This window comes from Lupinus angustifolius, unplaced genomic scaffold, assembly GCF_001865875.1.
Source record: "Lupinus angustifolius cultivar Tanjil unplaced genomic scaffold, LupAngTanjil_v1.0 Scaffold_17_127, whole genome shotgun sequence".
NCBI lineage: Eukaryota > Viridiplantae > Streptophyta > Magnoliopsida > Fabales > Fabaceae > Lupinus > Lupinus angustifolius.
Genome location: NW_017719102.1, coordinates 125,277 through 145,029, shown reverse-complemented (window position 1 = coordinate 145,029; position 19,753 = coordinate 125,277). Strand labels below are relative to the sequence as shown.

Below are 19,753 nucleotides of genomic sequence, written 5' to 3'. Positions count from 1 at the left end.
AGGTGTGGACATTATAGCATCAGTTTCTGTAACAACATCACCCATTCATCCCAAAAGTAAACAAAAAAGTAGTGTTGCTGAATATCCTGGAGATCCTGCTCATTTTCCCACCTTCCATTTTTTGTTCCTTTCATCTCATCATCACTTTTTAAACCAAACTTTATTGAATATTTTATTTATAGACGAATTATTGAAATATTAAGATCCTCTCTTATTACTAAAAAAAACAGCTGAGTCAATATATACTAACAAAATGTCTCTCTAGGTGTAAAATCTCACCGAATCATGAGATAAATCAAAAGGTGAAAGATTTAATTACTAAAAGTAACACTTGTTACAAAAGACATTATTACATCTAAAAGAGATTAGTTTCTTATCCATAAGATGAGAGGATATCATTAGTTAAACAAAAAAAGAGTCAATATACAACATAAAAAGTGGTGCTGATTTGATTCCTATCGCTTATTACATAATGAACTGCTGGCAACGTTATTTAGTTAACTTCATTCCTGAATCTTTGTTAATATCATGATGTACCCTTGCAACAAAGGAGACACTAACCTGAATATGGGGTACATCATTCAACCCAAAAGTAGATAATTTTGTCACAAGATTGTACATCAGATACATACGGAGATAAAAGTAACAAACTACTCCAAAGGTAGTATCTTCATAATTTCATATAAATTATCAGAACTAGCTGTTCAAAGATCACCAATGCCTAAAATCAAAAGCTTAAAAGTTGCACTGGAACAACAAAAAGAACCAGAGCAGCGAGCTAAAATTGCTGGAGATAATTTAAGACACATCGGTAATATAACACTGCATGGTTGGAAGTAAAAAAAAAACAGTGAAAGAAGCACCATACTAGCATCCCTAACAACCTTTTTTAAGATTTATTTTTTGTAAGTGCCTATCTCAAGTTAAATAAGATCATTCCCTCCCAGATGAGGGCGGAGGCAGACACGGACTTCGTGCTCTTCGGGTCCTACACGATGTTTTGGAACCATGATTTCAAGCACAGATCCTGGGCCATCATAGTAAGCTTCAATATTGGCATCTTCGGGAATTCGAGCTGACAGGGGGATTTCACGGACAAACTCTCCAAGAGGGCAGTGCTCTGAGGATGGATCTGTAAGCTTGAATGTCCTATCATGTCTCTTGATAAACGGCTTTCGCGATGTGCTCATACACGAAACCTTTATGATACCATGAGTCATAGTGTTCCTCCAAGAAACTTTCACACTGGGAAGATCTACAAAGGGCAGACTGATAATAATCAAGTAACCTTTCTCATCCTCATAGATAGTTTTTGCAGCAGTAACAGGTCCATAAACATTCCTCATCACCCCAGTAAAGTCATGCATCCAGTGCGGCTCGGTTGGGTGCATTTCTATATCTGTAACCCTGTCAGATGGAAGATTAACAGCCAGATAACATTCTTCACCATTGCCATGAGGGAAAAAGTCTTTCCTCTTTTTGCTGCTGATAGGAGATAGGTCCAACCCATTGCCATTACTGTGGTTAGACGGATGAGTTGACAAATTCAGTCCAGATCCATTAAGCAGCTTCTTTGGGTGTGCATTTGGAGCAATCTTGATTAGCGGCAGTGGCCTCTCAAGCTCAAAGTCTGTGTTGGGAAGATTCCTCCATGAACTGAAATCGCTTGCTTCAGGTGGGATTGTGAAATTCAAATCTCGGCTAGTGAGTTCTGTCCACCTTTTCCGATCATCCTCATCAAGACACATCAGACTGGGTGAATGAACAACCTCGATGCCATGTACACATTGAGGGTTTGAAAGCCCTCTGTAATGCTTTCTTTGCATCCGGTGCGATCGAACAAAACCCTTGTCAGCACTAAATGGAAATGGGCGCTCCCCTTGTCGAGAATGCCCATTCATGTAACTCCTCAACTGCATCTTACCCAATGCATTCTCAGGCCTATCCTTGAAAACCCACATGTACATGTTTTCCATGTCATGTTGAACCATGAAAACATTCAGCTTGAGATCAGATTTATCGAACCCCGAAACACCGTTGCTGTCCCTGACAATCTTGGCCTTAGATTTATCATTCAAGGCAGGCTTAAAGTAAAAACTGAAGAAAAACCAAGCACCCCATATGCTATCAACTCGCTTCGCACATTTCCTTCCAGCAGCTTTGGGTAGATTGAGGAAACTCTCTGTCTCATATCCTTGAGTGCCAAGACCAACATCAAGAATATCACAAGGATCAGAAATCCACGGCTGCTGCGGCGGTGGGCTTCGCTCTGCTGACAGGGGCAAGTTGATATCAGGCGGACGAGAAAGTATGATTTGCCGATTCATTTCCAAATCCAATTCCTCATGAGAAGATGCGCTTGAGTCCATGGACAAGAGTGTGGATGGGTGAGGGTGATGATTATCCATTGACAAAGAAGCGAGACAAGACTCACCACCCATGTTACCACATCATCATGATCATCTTTTTGATGAGTTCTATTGCTGGTTGGTTCAATTTTGTCATCCCAAAACACAATTCAACAAAATAACCTTATAAACACCTTCATCAACATATCAATCCCCACTATATCTCCCCTCCATCAAACCCCTGGATTTATCAATTCAATTTGATAAACAAACCAAAATAAACAAAATCAACAAAAACAACCAGATCAAAATTCTAGCATATTAAAAATTATTACTTCTGCTGTAAAATGACTATTTTATGTCTAAATAATTAAATAAACTTCAACAACAGAAACAGAAATATCTCCCCATATCTAACACAATGATATGACATCTCTTCATTCTCTACAGAGAGATGAAGTGTTCTCGAAAACGCTATAGGAAAATTATATTAAACCAAATTCCACATATTCCTCCAAAATCATGTGAAAAATACTGAATCAAAACCACAAATAAATAAGCAGAATCATTTATTTTTGTTAAAAAAATGAAGATCTTGAAGGAAATACCTTTTGGGATAAGCATCAGAAAATCGAGAAGAGGAAACTCCATAACCGACGACGATGCTGTTCACCATATCATCGACAACCATGCTTTCAAAACACTATCCACAATAATTTCCCCTATTTTCCCAACTTTTTTAATTTTTTAATTTTATTATATTTAATATTTCAAATTAAAAACCCTAATTTTAGAAAGAGGAAGAAGAGTGTGGTGTGGTGAGAAATGAGAGTGGAGAGAGAAAGAAGAGACGTAGGTGAGTGTCTCATTATAAGGACATTTTGGAGGTTAGAGCCTACACTGGATATTACCACTCTTTTTTCTTATGGACCACCGTTTGTTTACGGTGACGGATCTATTTCACTTTTCTCTTATTGTTATTATTAATAATAATAATATTTGGACTTCAAATTTAACTTCTCTTCTTGTGTGTACATCCCCCATTTGTTTTGTTTAGTCATCATGATGATAAAGATACCTTCATCTTTGGCACCTCATTTCATATCACACCTAAACATTAAAATAAGACACCATACAATAATGTGTCCTTTGCATTTTAAAAAAAATGTGGATATGTGAATAATACATATAAATATGTTTGTATGATGTGTTAAGTAAGTCTTCAAGTTTGTTTAACACAAATAGTTTATAAGTCAGCCAGTAACTTATCAGTCACTTGGAAGCTTATTACTTATTAGATAGGTTTTTTTTTTTTTTTTGTATAACAATGGAAAAACTTGAATGAAAAGATATAAAATATGTCATATTCAGATATAAGTGTATTTATGTTTTTAGTGTTATCATTTAATATTAAATTTTAATTAGAATTATACTTTTAATGTATTGTGAACATTTTATTGCTTATATATATATATATGTCTTCACACAAATTTTTCTTTCAAATGTATTCTTTTATCTTATAGATAAATAATTAATCTATTTTGAGGTGTGCGACTGTCTCTCCTAATAAACATCATTATCAAGAATCAAACAAGTGATGTTTTAACATATTTGATGATCCTTGAGAACTTATAGTCTTACACTATACCAATATCTTATTGGTAGCTTAAAAGATAACCGAAAGCTTGTAAGTACGTCACTAAATTTAGATTAAAAATTCTAATTTTTTTAAATAATAATAGCTAATATTATTTAATAATTTTTCTTGTCCAAATTTAAAAATGTTACCACCACAAAACCAAATAATTTAACACTAGTAAGAAAGATTTTACTACCCTAAAACGTCACAAATAAGTTAAAAACATCCTCAAATAATACAAATTGTATGCTTTAATCACAACAAAAATTGATAAATAATTTTAATAATTAATTAAATAATTAAAATTTTGTTACAATATAAAATTAACAAATGACAAACATGATTGCACATAAGTTGAAAGCATTAGATTTTCTAAGTTTAAAATAATATTGTTTAATGTTATTTTTTAATTGATTAACTGAAATAGTCTGACTTATTGGATCAATTGAACCAAGTCATTTCAATTTGATGAAAATCATGGTTTCTTCCTCTTGATCCCTTTTATTTCTTAATAATACATGAATGATGGAGATAAGAGAATAATGTATCTCCTTATATAAGGAGATAACTTATCTCCTCTAACCAATAAAAATGTGACATGTGTGCTATTTTGTTTATTTTTAAAAATATTTTTATAGAAAATTGTGAAAACATGACACATGTCATGATTTCACTGGCAGGAGGAGATAACTTATCTCCTTATGTAAAGTAAGGAGATACTCTATTCCCATAAGAAAATAATGTAATTCATTGTTGGATAGAGTAATAATAATGTCTTTAATATATAGAGATGTTTTCACGAGACACGCCCCTTTGTATAACATATTTTATCAAATAGTCATGTCATTTCATATAATTTGTCATATAATATGACTTTCTAAATAGCTATTCCATATAATATTTAATTTATATGTTTTCATGATTAGAATGATAAATATAAATGACACTAAATTTCTTCTGTAAATCATGCATTATGATTTCATCTTCTTATTATTAAACCATTACATGACACAAATGCATTTTGTAAATAACTTCATTGGTATATTCTTCATTTCTTTGGCCTTTCACAGCAGTCTTGTTAATCATCTTTGATTCTTCTCAACTTATGTGGAAATAATTAAGGCCTGGAGCTCTTTTTATATATGAAAGACGTGTCAAATGATGCTTTCTTACTAGAGTTTGGTGTTCTTATGTGGAAAAAAGTCCCAAGTTGTGTAGTGCTGATGCAACATTATACTCTATATCTTTTAAGTTTGTTTGTTAAAAAATAGTAAAAATAATTGAAGCATCAAATTGAACTACATAATATCCTTTTTTGGGAGTAAAAGGATATACAAATTGTTTAAACACTTTTGTTAGTTTAAGGGGAACCTTACTAACCTTGGTCATGATATTATATATTTTATGAGTATAATATTTAGAGTGTAATATCTATACATTGTTAGTATAAAGATTTATACATAGTCAATGCAGTATTGTGATAATCGGACCGGACGGTCTGACCAGTTTGACCACTGACCGAACTTGAAAATAACTTTGATTTGTAATCTTAAATGAGTTAGGATTGAACTGCTTTGAATCAGAGAAATTTTGTTACAACTATGTTAAACTCGATAAACCGCAATATCTCGGGAAGTGAATTGGACGGTTCACTTAAAATTTTAAAAAACATAACACAACTCTAATGTTTTGTGTCACTATACGGTCCAAACAAAGACGGAAATATGTTATTTCAATATAATTATTAATTATATAAAATTTTGTCACTATATAATTATTAAACCTAATATGAGACATTTTCTGGTTTGATGTACGGCTCGGATTTCGCAATATTAAATCAATGAATCATCTATTATTCATTATGTAAATATTTATACAATCAACACATCATTTATCATTTATTTTATTACTTACACTCTCGGTAGATATATTATTTATATCCTTAACTACCACCATAATACACTAGAAAATATATCTTTAATCTAAAAATTATTAAAGGAGCAAATACATGCATATGAAAGAGGAACACGAATTGTTTGCCCTTATAACAATCCAATAAAATTTTGCCTCATAATGAATAACATTTCTTATTAATTATCATACTAATATATATTAAGATATTTATGAAAATATTATTGAACTAATACATAGATATAGAAAAATTTAGCAGAGAGGATCTGGATTCACTAAAGAGAAATACGACACCAGGCACAGGTATAGGCATAAAAAATAAGCATTTAAATTTAAAAGCACACCTACGGTGTAGGTACGAGGCACTTTATTTCATCCAAACGGCGTTATATACGTTTTCCATAACTTTTTGTTGCAAGGGAAACTAAAAAGAAAGCATTGTTCATCAGTAGTGACTTTTCTTCGTTGATGGGTGAACGTGGCTATCTGTAGCATCATAATAGAAAGTGGAATTATTTTATTAGTGTTAGTACTATGTTCCATGTTGTTTCTTATTGGTAATTTAGGTTATTTATTTATTAAATTTTTTATAAATATAATTTCTTATTCTATAAAATTAACGATGAGAATAGATAGAGAATCTTTGAAACTATACATATTAAATATATAAATATATATTATATAAAAATTAAAATTAAATTATAAATTTTACATAAATATACTTCTTATATTAATATATTAATATGATATACATTAAAATATTTTATAAAAATGTTTTAAAAGTATAATTTTTATTTATATATACTAGCATATCGATAGACATTTTGTGTTTGCCGACCCGCATTTTTATTTTATGATATTAAGTATTTAATTTTTATATATTTTATTTAAGAGAGTTATAATGTTTTTTATTGAGTACTTTATGTTATATATTTTTTGGTTTATTATAATGTCCAATTTAATGCAAGATATATGGTTATTGTGTTAAAATAGTGGTTACCTAAAATTATATAGTTTTTTTTGGTAGAAATTAAAAAAATTTAAGTTCAAAATAGGAAAATATAAATTAAAAAATATTAAGGGCAAAATAAGAAAGTAAAAATTAAATCATAGTGATAGTTATATAATATTTTGGCTTTATATTATATATATATCTATACTATTAATAAAGGGAAAACACAAAATAACTACACATTATGGTGTAATTTATGTTTTCCTATTTTGCCCTCAATATTTTTTTATTTCTACCAAAAATCATATAATATTATTTTTTATTTTATCCTTATTATCTTCTTATTTTAAAAGTGCATTTAAAAAATTGAATATTAGACCAATTGAATAAATTCAACCGTAAATTTAGCGCAAAAAATTATATTTGAATTTATAAAATACAAACTATACATTACAAATGATAGGAAAGCGAGTTGACATACACAACAGTGCATGTCAACACGCTAGTATATATAATACAAAAAGATGAACCATATAAATTTAAGTTTATTATTATGCTTCAAAGTTTATAAGCTTTAATTGAATCGATCTTATTAAACTCAAAATTCAATTCAAATCAATTATTAAAAAGTAGAGCGGAGGTAAACTAAGATCAACCTATCTATAATATTATCTTCTTTATATTTTGTAGATTATCCCCTTAAAATTTTGAATTTATTCGAAAAAAATGACATGCTCTTCCCAATTTGTTAAAAGAGCAATAAAGGTTTAAGGTGTAATTATCCCATCGCCTTACAAAATTCAATGATTATAGCCTTTTCCCTTTCCACCCCTCCCACATTACTAAGTTATAATTAATACACGTCCCAGTGGCAAGTGCGACAACATATATCTATAATTAAGTTATACTCAAATCAAGCTTGGCTGCATCAACAATAATGCCTGAATGGCCCATTATATATGTCCCAAACCGCAATTATTGAGTGTTAGAATGTAGTATCTATCCACCAACGTGTACAAATTAAAAAGATAATAATAATTAAAAATAAATGATAAATAATGTAATAATTGTGTAAAAAAATTTATTATCCCAATGTATACATTTTTTTCCTGGTGTTAATGTTATTGACAAAAAATATGTTTTATTAAATTTGATATGAGAAAATAGTCTATAAATTGATAAATATAAAAGTTTATATTTAGTGTTATTATCGGTATATATTTCAATATTCATATATTAATTATTATTTATTTTTAAATAAAAATAATACACAAATGATGTATTAATTATATAAAAATTATAATGACACTACATATGTATATTAAACTCTTATATGGTCTCAAAATATTATATTTTTATGTAATTAATTAAAGTTAGTTATCATATATAAGGTCAATAATAAAAGTAAACATCATTTACATTATATTTATAAAAAATTAAAATAGATGTATGGTAAAATTCTGGATGTTCAAATAACAAATACCACTAAAAGAAAAGAGATGCGTCTGGATCTTGGAAATTTTATTTTAATCACCCACTTATGTGGCAAAATGAAAATGATCATTATTAGTTTATGAGAAAAGTTGGTATTAAAGTCATTATTCAATTTGTGCAGTGGACGCACCAGATCAGGTTAGATATCACCTTATCAGTTATCACCTATTGGTTTTGTTCAGGCGCTTCTGTTGGGCTTTTATATTATAGATTCTATATACATTATATTTTATATAAAATTATAATACAATAATTCGAGAAAAAATGTATTCACATAATGTAAGAGTTTTTGTATTGTCGATATATAATCTACTATTCATATATAATTATTATTAACTTTTAATTATATTAAATATAATAATACGTGTAAATGATATATTAATTGTATATAAATTTTTATACTAATAATACATATATTTAGAGTCTTATAATTAATAAAAAAATGTTTTTTGTGATGTGGAAATCTTTACAGATAATTTAATAAAAAATGTATCACTACTCATAATTTTATAAAAGAGTTGCCTTGGAGTGATGCTTAGATAGTTAGATGTACAACCCAAACCATGTCAAGGCCGGGTAGTACGGCCTTTTATGTTTTTATATGGCCAAGTTGGTTAGCTCACATATAACTAATCAAATTCTGTGGGCATGATTAGAAGTTATAGAAAATAACTGAAAAGGGAAAAGACTTATCTCTGTAATAGAGAGATAAGTATTTCACTTTCCTTTTGCATTAGAAAGTAAAAGTATTATTATAATATATTTAAAAGATAAAAGTATTATATTATATTATTTTTTAACTGTATTTTTCTATGTATTATTCTTTCTAGTATTAGAGATAATCTTTACCTCGGGAAAAAATAATGATGCTAGAAACAAAATAATATTAAAAGAGAATTGAAAAAATAATTTTAAAAGAAACAAAATAATATTAAGAGAATTTTTAGTTTCTTGCCCAATCTGTAGTACTAAAAACTTAAAAAAAGAATTTAATTTACCTCTACTGGTTAATTGCCGAATAAGTGAAATGACCTTCCGAATTTAAACTTTTAGAGCTAATTCATGTGGTGTTTACATGAAATTAAATATAAGACACATTAAGTCATAATTTTTGTTTGTTTATGGGCCATGCTTAAAAAGATTAAAAACTACAAAACAATATGTGCCGGAGTTTGATTGTTTTTAGAGAGTAAAACTCAATACCTTCATTTCAATTCAACTATTCAATTCAAGTGACACCAAGCTATCCAAGAACTATTTAATTTTGAAACTAAATTTCAATCAATTTATAATAAATATTTTGTAGGTAGGCTGCTAAATTTTACATTTTAAGAAAGTTATTGAAAATAATTTTTTAGTTTGCTATAAAAATACAACAAATATTTTAATATTTCAGATTTGGAGTCAGAAAATATATTATTCTAATTATTAGTATTAATTGATTGATTACAATAAAATTACTTTTATAGTATTTAGACTTTAGAGAGAAAGCAAAAATCAAATATCTTCAATAATGCATTAAGGGAATGACATGGATCATCGTTGAAGACCCTTTCACCATTTATTTTATTATTCATTTTTTTGGTACTATCAAGGTTCAATGATATCTCTTTACTATTTTGGGTAAGAAATTAATCTTTTTTAAGATGTGTGATTGTCCATTTCAACAAATGTGTGATTGTCCATTCCAATAATATGTTTGCTTAAAGTGATTTTAAATAAATTATTTCTTCTAGACCATATAAAAAACTATTTTTCTTTTAAAAACCCTATTTTATATTTTTTTTAGGTAGCTCTGGTACTTCAGCTGATGATTTATTTTTCTTATAAAAATAAGAGGTTTTGCCTCTTCATTTTGAGTTTATGTTGTGAAGTTTTAGAAACCAGACATAATGAAACCAACAAAATAACATTATGCTACTTGGAGCAACATTAAGATACATGGCAGAGTTGATTGAATGTAATAGAGGTGTAATGGGATTGAGAAACATGAGATTAGGCTCTTAACCAATTTCTAATTTTTTATCCAATACACAAAAACTATTTAAACCACTCTCAAAATAATGTAAAACTTACTTATCAATATGTTCATTCTAAAGAACTCAATCTACCAATGAGTTACATTTGAATTAATATGAAATATATCTTTTAATTTATGATAATCAAGGAAAAGTTATGTTCCGATATCATATTAAGATTTAAGCCAATTGTCAATTGGATGAGTATCTAACGAGTATTTAAATCATCTCCTTAATTTGTTGGACTAGGTGATGTGTTATTTTTCTGTTTCCCACATGTATCATCGCACTGAAGACAATCCTGTCCGAGTTGGGAACATCTACAAGTATGTGAGGTTAACTCTCCAACGTGTATTTTTTCATCCACAAGAGTCGAACCCGAGACTTTGCTTAAGAGGAATTAAACATGTATCACTTGAATCAACACTCGTTGTGTTGAAAATGAGAAAGCTCACCATCCCAGCCTAGAAACTTAATTCTACACGTTTCTCTCATTCTTTCCTTTTTTGGCAACTTTCTGAAAATCCGTTTTTTCTGTTTCTGTTAAAACTTTCTATAGATAGAAAGTTTATGCTTTTTAGTTATTTTTCTGTTTTGATTAGGACTTATAGATGATTATTTAAGTAGTCTTTCTCCTTTTAGTTTAAGCAAGTAGTTTTTTTCACAAATTCACATCATAGTGTGTGCAATTCTTTTGCTCATTTTTCTTCTTCAATACAAAGAGGTTATTCACTTCTTTCTTGTTGTTTTCTTTACTTTGCTACCATGGTGTTTCAATTTTCACATGGTATCAGAGCACCCTTGAAAGGGTGACTCTCCTGCGCCATTCTTACATTCTTTGTGATCCTTTTTTTGTGTTCTTCATTCCTTCTTTCTTCATTCTGCTGCATCTATTCTATTGATCAATGGCAAACCAAATAATCAACCCTTTACTTGATCCTTCGATTCCCTATTACATGCACTCAAATGAAGGGCCATGTGCTGTTCTTGTTTCTTCTTTGTTAAACGGAGAAAACTATCATGCATGGTCTCGTGCTATGACCATGGCTTTAGAGACAAAAAAAAAGTATGAGTTTGTTGATGGAACACTACCTAGACCCCCTCCTCATGATCCAATGTATTCATTTTGGAAAAGATGCAACAATCTTGTTGTATCTTGGCTCACACACTAAGTTGAACCATCCATCATTCAAAGTGTTTTATGGATGGAAGAAGCACAATAAATCTGGAAAGACTTGTGTGAGAGATATCACCAAGGAGATATGTTCAGAGTATCTGAATTAATTGGGAAAATTCATTCTATCAAGCAGGGAAACTTATCAATTGACAGATTCTACACTCAAATGAAAGGACTATGGCAATAACTTGATGACTATAGACCAATTCCGCCTTGTTCTTGTGAAATAAAATGCAAATGTATCACCATCCCTTCTATGATAAACTACAGAGAAAACGATTATGTAATTTGCTTCTTAAGAGGACTCAATGACCAGTTCTCCCCCATTATATCACAAATTATGCTTATTGATCATCTACCTCCTATCAAGAAAGTATTCTCAATGTTGGTTCAACAAGAACGACAAATGCAGCTTGAGGATCCAAAGTTCTCTGCAAAATTTTCAACCAACAACTATGACACAAGATTGAGAGGAAGAGGAAGAGGGAACAGAGGAATAAGCAGTGGAAGAACAAATGGGCCAGGAAGATCTAATGGAATTGGAAGAGGATAGAAATAATGCACCTATTGTCAAAGGGTTGGTCACACAATTGATACATGCTACAAGAAGCATGGATTTCCCCCAAGCTACTCAACAAACACCAATAATATTAATAGTTACACTGGACAAGATATACCAGATCTATTGAATGAATCAGAAAACTCTACAGACATAGAGTTTAAAGAAGATAAACATGATCCTAATTTGCTCTTCACTTCAACACAACATAATGCATTGAATAATTTGATCAAGGAATCCATGGTGCAAACATCTCATGGCATCAACCAAGTAAATTCAATCAATAATTCCACTTCTGTCACAGATAAGCATGCCTCAGGTAATATCCCTTTCATTTTATCTCATGGATCTAAATCAAATTATTGGGTCCTTGACATAGGGGAAATAGACCATGTCTGTCATTCCCCTAGTTTCTTTCAAAACTACAAGAGAATTAAACCTCTCTCTATCACTTTACCTAATGACAATCAAGTTCTTGCCAACTATTCAGGAACTGTAATGTTTTCTGACCAAATTTACCTTGCTGATGTGCTATATGTACCAATTTTTAATTTCAATCTCATATCCATATCAAAACTCACTACCTCCTTAGGTTGCACATTAACTTTCTCAATCAATCATTATCATATTCAGGACCTACAGTCCTTGAGGATGATTGGTGCAGTTGAGCTAAAAGGGGTCCATATGTCTTAAACAAATCCACCAAGAATTATGATAAGCCTCACAAAATTAATGCTTACATTAGCTATGATGACTCTAACCTGTGGCATTCTAGATTAGGTCACCTATCTCATGAGAAAATGCTTCTTACTATGCAAACTATATTTCCTTTTGTCAAGTGTAATAGAAACAATGATCCATGCAATACTTGTCATTTAGCAGAGATTGCCATATTTTGTTAGTGTAACTAAACCTATTGTTGTTTTTGATTTGATTCATATTGATATATGGGGACCTATTACCGTCCCCTCTACTTTTGGGCACAAATACTTTCTTACAATTGTTGAAGATAAGACTAGGTTTACATGGGCCTTTTTCATGAAATAGAAAAGTGAAACCAATCACCTTATTAGAAGCTTTACATCCTTTGTTGAGACCCAATTTAGCCTAAGGATAAAAGCCATCAGAAGTGATAATGGCAATGAATTTATTCTTAAGGATTTCCATTTGTCCAAAGGGATAGAACATCAGACTTCTTGCATTGAAACACCCCAACAAAATGGGGTTATAGAGAGAAAACATCAGCATATCCTTGGGGTAACTAGAGCCTTAATCTTTCAGTCTAACATACCTAACTGCTTTTGGAATTATGCATTATCTCATGCCCTCCACTTAATAAACATACAACCTACCAAATTTCTATCCAACAAATCTACTTTTGAGGAATTATTTGGAACCTTGCCTGACATCAGAAATCTCAAGGTATTTGGCAGCCTTGCCTATGCTTCCACCTTAGTCTCACATAGGAAGAAATTGGACCCTAGGTCTAGAAAGTGCATTTACTTAGGCTTTCAACATGTCACCAAATGGTACATCTTGCTTGACTTAGCAACAAATGAAGTTTTCTTATCCAAAAATGTTGCCGTTTTTGAACACATAATTTCCTTTTGAATAAAGAAGTCAATAAGAGAGGATATGACAACAACAACACTGCTACATTACCTATTGACAACCTAGATATGTTTAATCACTCTATACCTATTGATTATGTTAATGTGCAACCTGCCCAAGCACCTAATGAACCAATAGAACCACATCCTAACCAAACACCTATTGAACCTGTTGTTGACCCTCCTCCTACTAGACAATCCAACAGAATTAGAAGGACCCCTAACTATTTGAATGATTATCATTGTAGTTTGGCCCAGGGTTTCAAAACTCCTCACCATCACATTAAATACCTTATTAGTGATACTCTTTCTTATCAGGACCTGTCCAACAAACATAGAAACTACTCCTTGTCTTTATCCATTGATCATACTCCTAGTCATTACCATGAGGCTATTAAACACCACTGCTGGAGAGAAGCCATTAAAACTGAATTGGATGCTCTTGCTAGAAACAACACTTGGATTTTAACCACTCTTCCTAATCATAAAAAGGCCATAGGATGCAAATGGGTGTTCAAAATAAAACATAATGCAGATGGGTCCATAGAAAGATACAAGGCAAAGCTAGTTGCAAAGGGATTTAACAAACTGAGGGAGTTGACTACATGCAGACTTTCAGCCCTGCCCTTCATAATTGACATTTACACCAATTGGATATCAACACGACTTTTCTTCATGGTGATCTCAAAGAACAAGTTTACATGAGAATTCCACCAGGATTGCACAACACTGATCCCAACATGGTCTGTAAGTTACAAAAGTCCATCTATGGCTTGAAACATGCTAGTAGACAATGGCATGATAAACTCACAAATACTTTGATTTAATTTGGTTACAAAAAATATTTTGTTGATCACTCATTGTTTCTTAAAATTAATAACATTGGCTTCACAACCATTCTAGTTTATGTTGATGATCTTGTGTTAGCAGGAAATAACTTAAATGAAATAATTTAGACCAAAGCAATGTTGCATAAGAAATTCAGCATCAAGGATCTTGGAGAACTCAAGTTCTTCCTAGGAATAGAGGTGACCAGATCCAAGCAAGGGATAACTTTGTACCAGAGAAAATATACCCTGGATTTACTTCAAGAAACTGGCTTCCTTAGAGCAAAACCAGCTTCAACACCTATGTAATACAACATAAAGCTTCAATCTGCCACAGGATAAACTCTTGAGGACATTACCTCCTATAGAAGGCTTATGGGAAGGCTGTTATACTTGACACATACTAGACCCGATATATCCTTTTCTGTTGGAGCTTTGAGTCAATATTTGGCATCTCCTACTGATTCACACTACAAAACTGCAACGAGAGTATTAAAATATCTCAAAGGTTCACCAGGCCAAGGAATTTTCTTTCCCACCAACAATCACACAACTCTAAAGGGTTATTCAGATTCTGATTAGGCTACTTGTTTGGATACTCGAAAGTCAGTCACATGATGGTGTTTTTTCTAGGAACTGGTCTTATTTCTTGGAAAAGCAAGAAACAAAACACTGTCTCCAGATCAGCAGCTGAAGCTGAGTATAGAGCTTTGGCTATGGCTTCATGTGAAGCTCAATGGCTCATGTACCTCTTTCAAGACCTTCAGATTTCTCATCCAGCACTAATTAGCATCTATTGTGACAATAACTTTGCCTTACACATTGCTGCAAACCTGGTCTTCCATGAACGAACCAAGCACATCGAAATAGACTACCATGTGGTTCGTGAGAAAGTGCAGAACAAGCTAATCCATCTTCTCCCCATTCCTTCTTCACTTCAACTTGCGGATATTTTTACTAAATCTCTTTCTCCTTCACTTTTTCGAAGTCTCTTACACAAGCTTGGCATTATCAACATTCATATGGCAAGCTTGAGGGGGATGTTGAAAATGAGAAAGCCTATCATCCCAACCCAGAAACTTAATTCTACACATTTTTCTCATTCTTTCCTTTTTTGACAACTTTTTGAAAATCCATTTTTTCTATTTCTGTTAAAACTTTCTATAGATAGAAAGTTTCTGTTTTTTTAGTTATTTTTCTGTTTTGATTAGGACTTATAGAGTATTATTTAAGTAGCCTTTCTCCTTTTAGTTTAAGCAAGTAGTTTTTCACAAATTCATATCATAGTGTATGCAATTCTTTTGATCAATTTTCTTCTTCAATACAAAGAGGTTATTCACTTCTTTCTTGTTGTTTTCTTTACTTTGCTACCATGGTGTTTCAATTTTCACACGTTGATAGTGATGAGTTATCTTTCATTTAATAAGAAATGACATTTTTTGACACACACCCATACAATCCTAATTGTGAACCTAATTTATTCCCACAAGGTTCTAGTTTTGTATACTTCGAATAAATTAGTTTGGAGACCAATGGATTGTATTTATAATGAAACAAATAATATGTATAGGTATCAATTTTTTGTTGTCACTGAATATTGTTGCTGTCATGAATATTTTGGTCCTGATTATTGTTTGTGTGGATGGAGAGGAACCATAGGTTGTTACACCAAGTCAAGCTTTCAGCAGGGTCCCAAGAGAAAGAACCACTTAATTATGTTTTGTTTTTCCTGATTTTAGCAAATGGAACGATCAATAATATAAAATTCTCACCTATTTGTGGGTTGCTTAATTTGATGTATTTATACAATAATAAAAGGGACACATGTGATATGTGAAACATATTTGACCCTTTAAATTGTACTCTACAATAATAATTATATTTAATAATATCTCAAAACGACATCACAAATATTATTCTAGTCATATCAATAATATGTTCTCACAATTGTTGTAAATTCCCCAACTACCATTCTAATTTAAATATCTGTGTGAAGTATGAAAAGTTAATTCCATTTCACATGGGCAAAATCTCATTTGCTTTTGTAATTCCCTTTTCCTCTATCATCAAGCCTTATTTTTAGTTTGTGAATTTTGTTGTTTTATGGTAATTATGGTGACACCCCTAAAATGTTATGTTTGGTAACAAATACTTATCTAAATTTGCATTACATATTATATGAATTTAGAAGTAAGCATTTTTAATACTAATATTAATATTAGTGAGTGATAACATTATGAAAAATTCCATTAAAAACTATGTTTTTAATATGATACTATAATAATGTACAATTTACAACTCACTGTATGTAAACAATTTAAAAAATAACTAGAGTGATTAAAACTTCAATATTAATACTATCTCTTTAAATTTTATATTTTACATAAATAAAAAATGATTTTTATTGCAAGTGGTAGATAGCTGTACTTCAAGATATGAACACACATATTAATGTATTATTAATTTGTTTTCTATTTTATGGTATTTTAGAAAAATCCCCACATTATTCTCTTAAAAATTGTACAGATTTAATTCTTTGATAAATTTATGGTATAAAAATGATGAAAGGTTAAGGGTGTGTTGACTTTCAAGAAATGTTTTCTATTTCTATTTCCGATTTTCAATCCCAAAAAATAATTTTCATTTCCTCAAAACATATTTGTTACTATCATTTTTATTTCCAAAATCATTCACTATAAACTTTACAAACTAGTATAATTACTCTTACAATTAATTCAATTCTAAATTTTAATCATTAAAATAGTGAATTCAATTATTTCATATGATGTCTATATATTTGATATTTGCATTTTTTGTTTCAACGAATTTTATGTCAATAACACATTGAACACCTTTGATTACTGGACTTGACCATTAGCTACCATAAAACCATGCCAAAAGTCATAACGAATATCATGCAATAGTAAGTACTATATAAGAAAGTTAAAGTTAAAATAATTTTGTAACATATCAGTGATATAATATTTAATAGTTTTGATCCTAAAATCATATATTATCATACCCATAATTGAACTATATTCTAACATTACCATAAAAGAGGTGGAGAAAAGTTGTTATATTGAGAGATAAAAAAATAATTCTATTATGCAGATGTATGAGGGCCTAGACGTGAGAGTCATTGATTGATTTTGGTGTTTTGATATTAGTAGAGATGTAATTAAAAAATATACATCACTCATTCCACAAATTTTGATGTTTAAGGTTATCTCATAGTTTAAAAATTATTGAATGATATAAAATTTTGATATTATTTGACCAAAATAGCCATATTTAATGCATATTGAAAACTGTATTAAAAATGAAAAAAAAACATGTGATTAAAATATAGGTAATAAATAAGGGTATAGTTGGATAGTAAAATATATATGTGTATTGAGTTTTCAAAATATCAAAACATTCAAAATAATATGGAAAAGTTAAAATATCAAAAGATATAGAACGAAAGAGTGACAAAAGTCTTAAAATTTTCAATAAAATGTCATTGTCTCATAATTGAAAATGTTGTGAATGACATTTTTTCATTTTCGAAAATTTTGAAAATGAAACTCATGTTTTCAGAAATATGAAATGAAAATAGCAATGCAAACATATTGTTTTCACTCTCCTTTTCCGATTTCATTTAAAATGAAAACAAAAAATGAACAAAGAAATACACCTAATTATTTAATGAAGATAAAACCAGAAAATTTTGTTTTTTACTTAGCCCCTTGAAAATATAAAATTTGAAAAAGTTTGAAAAAAAAACTGAAACTTCAAAAGGAAGGAATGAAGGGACTGTTAAAACATGGATTTTCATACTTGAAAGGAAAAAACTCAAGATAGGAACAAGAAGAGCAAAGATTCAAGCTTAATAGAGAAAGAGAATTGACACTAGAGTATCGAAGAATACATCATAATATTTTCATTATTGAATTGTGATTACAAAGGTGTAAGACTCACATTTTATATTAAAATCACAAACAAAACTCACTAACTGAAGTAACTAACTACATAATCGGTTAACCATATTGTTAATCGATTATAAAAAACAGAAAACATATCTATTTTAACATGCCCCCGCAAGCTGGAATGTATCAAACATTCCAAGCTTGAAATGATTTTACTGAATTGATGATTATACTCTAAAACCTCCTCATGCTGGTGAGCGAATCTTGATCTCCCAGTCTTGAAATCTGAATGTGAAGCAACACTGACGCTTAATCACCACAGGCAGAAGCAACTTCATCCAAAGCTTAACCATCTATTTTGGCAGAAGCTTAACCAACCAAACCAACCAAACCAACCAAACCAACCATAATGGATGAAAAAAACTCCCTTATGCCACATGTCAATTTCTCCTTACATTTTTTCCTTCATGTCACATGTCACCTCCTCCTCACATTTTTTCCTTCCTACTTTTTATATATTTTATATGTTAATTGTAACGCCCCGAAAAATACTTCTCAAAAACATTGCGGAAAAATGGGTAAATTTTTTTTTGAATAAAGAGATTGTACAAAATTGTTTCCTTTTACAACCTTCCTTTTTCCGGGACATCACTTTAAGTAACTCAAATGCGGAAAATCAACTTATCGTTATCGAATGATAACTTAACCTGATTCACAATTTCCTGAGTAACACAATACATATAAATGGTTAAGTCATCTTTAGTTCATACAAACTAAATCAACAAAGGCGGAAACTACATCGCCACTAACATATACCAAATCCAAAAGAAAGGGCGATCCAAAAAGAAAGGGCGAAATATTAATCATCGCCCACAGACGCTAAACAAAGACAGGAACAACTGAAGCCATCAGTGTTTCAAAAGTCACAAAATGATGAGTAACTCCTAGTGGCTAACTCCAAAGCTAGGGTACTGCCTCTCCTCAATTCCTCATGCTCCCTCTTGGAACATCACAAACGGTAGCTCCAAATCTGAGCAGAGTTGTCTACCTGACGAGCACACGTCCGAAAAGCAAGCAATAGAAAAGGAAGAGAAATAGAGAGAGTAAGACATCTAATGAACATAAATTCATTGACGGCGTGGACTTACTCAGAATATTACACTCAGATATGAAAAACAGTTCATATATATATATATAACATATTACATTATAACTCATCAGTTATTCTCTTAAACAATTATCCAATTTACCTGAGTAATACAGCTAAACTTATCAATTGTTCTCATAAACAATTATCTAATCAACCTATG

At 30.7% G+C, this 19,753-nt stretch overlaps 1 protein-coding gene across 1 annotated transcript; it reads right to left on the bottom strand.

Annotated features, from left to right (window-relative positions):
* Window positions 1-643: 643 nt before the first annotated feature.
* On the bottom strand, window positions 644-3,182 carry LOC109338112. The gene is made up of 2 exons (XM_019575254.1): window positions 2,957-3,182; window positions 644-2,589 (listed from the first exon to the last, which is right to left on the bottom strand). Exon 2 carries the CDS (start codon window positions 2,439-2,441, stop codon window positions 924-926), a length of 1,518 nt encoding a protein of 505 aa, XP_019430799.1. The 5' UTR covers window positions 2,442-2,589; window positions 2,957-3,182; the 3' UTR covers window positions 644-923.
* Between the last annotated feature and the right edge of the window lie 16,571 nt (window positions 3,183-19,753).